This window comes from Hibiscus syriacus, unplaced genomic scaffold (assembly GCF_006381635.1).
Source record: "Hibiscus syriacus cultivar Baekdansim isolate YM2019G1 unplaced genomic scaffold, ASM638163v2 tig00110540_pilon, whole genome shotgun sequence".
In the NCBI taxonomy this organism is placed as follows: domain Eukaryota; kingdom Viridiplantae; phylum Streptophyta; class Magnoliopsida; order Malvales; family Malvaceae; genus Hibiscus; species Hibiscus syriacus.
This window is the reverse complement of record NW_024062772.1, coordinates 93,254-96,555: the sequence shown is the minus strand read 5'-3', so window position 1 is coordinate 96,555 and position 3,302 is coordinate 93,254. Positions and strand designations below refer to the sequence as shown.

The window sequence follows — 3,302 nt, the reverse complement described above, 5'->3', positions numbered from 1 at the left end:
ATTTAAAAAAAATCAATACATAAATATTATCAATAATTTATTAAAAAAATAAATTTTTAATATATTATATTTTCGAACTAATCACGAGTTTTTCGAGTCGAATATTGAGTGACTTGTTTCGACTCGTTAAGAATTCGAGTCAAACTCGAGTTCGAGTCCATTCGATCCGAATATTTATCTAACCTTGATCGAATCGATCTCGAGTAACTTACGATCTATCTCGTCTCATTTATAACCCTAAGTGATCTCAAGTCCTTTACATTAATGACGGCTCACATTGAACTAGGGAAGTACATAACATTCAGATTTGATGAATTTTGATCCAATTCGCTTTTTATAAGAACAATCGTAAAATCCAAACCTAAAGTTGATAAATTTCGATTTGATATGATTTTATAGAAATAAACTAAAGATAAATATGAAACTCGAACTCGATAGATTTCGATCCTACTCAATTTTATTGGAACCGAAAGGCTTAAACATGGCCCGACGGTACTTTGTTCTTCGATGGGGTTGCTACTAACATCCGATTCGAATCAACTTGATGCATTTCAAGCAACGGATGAAGGTCCTGAAAACAACCCAAGGTTTCATTTTTCCCAGTAGTTTCTAGGTAACCAAACAGGAGAAGGAAAATATGATGGAGAAAAAGAAGTACCTCCAGGGAACATCTTCAGCAAGCAACCAGTCACCTTCTCTGTCTTGATAAGCAAGTTTAAAGCTCTTCTGCAGATGCTCGTCGCCTGTTATACCAGAAAAAGGAGTTCGGATTCACTTGATCTCCATGTTTGAACTTTGAATTCAATAAAGTTCTGGGTTTTTTCAAACTTACGTATATCGAACATTCTCATCAGGGTTGTTGTAAGCGATTCAAAGGAGCGATGAACACTGATGTCAATCTTCCTGGCAATTGCATTCCCTTCCATTTTCACCTTCACGTACGTTGAGACACTCTTCCTCGCCGTCATCTTCGCAGCTACCATGCGATTGTTATTTGGTCTGCCGCTGTGTACGTGGCGGCGGAGCTTCTTTCTCCAGGTTTTCACCGGCGGCCACCCCACTAAACCCTCTCCGTCATTCCTTTCCAAAATCCAAACAAAAGAATTAAATTCAATTATCAAAAGTAAAAACCCATAAATATATATTATTCACCAGGAAAGGGAGAGTGAAGGGTACTTGATAATGGAAGAAGAAGAAGAAGAAGAAGAAGAGTTTTCATGGAGATCATTCGGGTCATCTTCTTCATTAGGTTGGTCACTGTTCCAAAGCAAAAGAGGCAGAGTTTTAGGAACAACCCGAGTCTCACTCCCATCATCAAAGCAGGTCCGTTTTATTCCGCCGCTGCTAGAACTGCTGCCGCTGCTGCAGCAACCGCCATCGCCGTCGGTAACATGAGCGTCGAACGGACACTGTTTTAGCTCGTAACCGATGGGGAGAAAAGGATTAGTTGGAAGAGAGAGTCCAAGGTGGAGCTCCATGCACGAAAAACAACAAAAGCACAAGGATTTGCTCCAAAATAAAGTAGTTGAAAGAGGAGGAAAATGGGAAGAAATATGGGTTTATTGGGAGGGGGAAGGGGGTATTTTAAGGGAGATTGATAGATGGGGACATGTAGCAGACAGAGGGTAACATTTGGTGAAGTGGGTCAGGGTTTTGCTTCACTTTTAGCCGACCTATTTGTTCTCCTTTCCTCTTCCTCCTCTTCTTCTTCTAGACTTCAACCACCATTGTTTTCTGCACCAACACTTCACTCTCATCAAAACTGGGAGTTTCTTGTTCCGCCTCTCGTTCACCTCTCTAGCGGCAGATCTGCAGCTTCTCTACACTCATTTGCTAACACTTGAGCTTTAGGGTAGATTTTTATTATTATAGATTTTAGGTTTCAACAATTGCATGTTAAGAGTGTAACCAATTGATTAAAAAATATAAATAAATATTAGAGTAAATTATGCATTTAAGTATTTAAACTATCAGTTTTAATTCATTTTAGTACTTAGATTTTTATTTTTTTTTAAATTTTAACGTTAAGTTTTGAACTAGATACTAAAATGAAACAAAAATTAAAATTTTTAATAGCAAATACAAAAATGAAAAAGAAACTACTTTAGGTGATTCAATGGTAAAAGAAAAATGTTTTTCTTCGTCTTTACACTCATTTGCTAACACTCAAGCTTTAGGGTAGATTTTGAAACCTTTTATGTGAACTCAATGTTATTAGAAAAATGTTGTTATTTTTATAGATTTTAAGTTTGAAAGGTTAACATCAATCAAACGACTTCTGTTTTGATTACTCGGGTGTTAAATAAAAAAATACCAGAGTGGCATAAATTATTTTATGCTGATACGAAGTGCTTTTTACTGATATGATTGCCACTTGTCATCCATGTATTTTTTTATTTTTTTATTTTTCATTTCATCATATTCTTAACAAAAAAAATCTTTAACAGTTTCATCTCATGTGTTGTCGCCATCGAAATTATCATTTTCTGATGTCTTCTCTGACCATTCAAGACACCGACAAACTCACTTCAATGTCGACTATCACTCTATCCATTTAGATTTCCTTAAAATCTCTATAAAACTCGTAAAATTCAACCAAAATTCAAAGAAAACAACTCAAATCTACAATCCCCATCATCCAATCAACGTTTATATAAATTTTCTCCTTCTCCACCTTCTCATTGTTGGGATTTGGAATAAGATGCCCTATCATAACAACATTAAACGAAATCATGATAGCTAAAATAGAAACAATTCAAAAGTTTAGTGATAGAATTGAAATTTTTAAATTGAGGAACCAAAACAATAACACAATCAATGTCGAGTGATGAAAAAGGTAGTTTACCCTCTATTTAAACCCAATGTGAAAGTCGAACGAATGTGTGAAACACACTCGTATAGGGAGAGTGAGAAAGATTGGGTATTGATGAGATGGAAAAGCAAAGGCTTGAAGAGAAACAACCCTACGTGTGTAGGACAACCTTTTCATACTTTGATTTTCTTCTCCATTTAACACGTCTTTGGTTTCATCATTTCCTTTTATAGGAACACTTACCCTATCGGCTACCCCTTTATTTCTTCCTCGCATCATTTTTAACCCAATTCATTCAAATTTCAAACTATAATTTCCTCTTTTTCTTCTCTTTTCAATTCAAGCTTGCTTTAAAGTATTGGGGACTCCCTCTTGTTTTTTATAGTCATAAATTGGTTGGACCGTATGTCCCATATCTTAATTCAAGATGCATTGAATTTGAAGTATAACATTTTGAGTTTAAACACATTGGATTCCACTTGTTATTCGA

General features: G+C 35.6%; 1 protein-coding gene across 1 annotated transcript; it reads right to left on the bottom strand.

The window, feature by feature from the left end:
* Positions 1-371: 371 nt before the first annotated feature.
* On the bottom strand, positions 372-1,549 carry LOC120130285 (auxin-responsive protein IAA20-like). The gene is made up of 4 exons (XM_039147543.1): positions 1,177-1,549; positions 833-1,080; positions 659-743; positions 372-571 (listed from the first exon to the last, which is right to left on the bottom strand). Exons 1-4 carry the CDS (start codon positions 1,476-1,478, stop codon positions 520-522), a joined length of 687 nt encoding a protein of 228 aa, XP_039003474.1. The 5' UTR covers positions 1,479-1,549; the 3' UTR covers positions 372-519.
* Between the last annotated feature and the right edge of the window lie 1,753 nt (positions 1,550-3,302).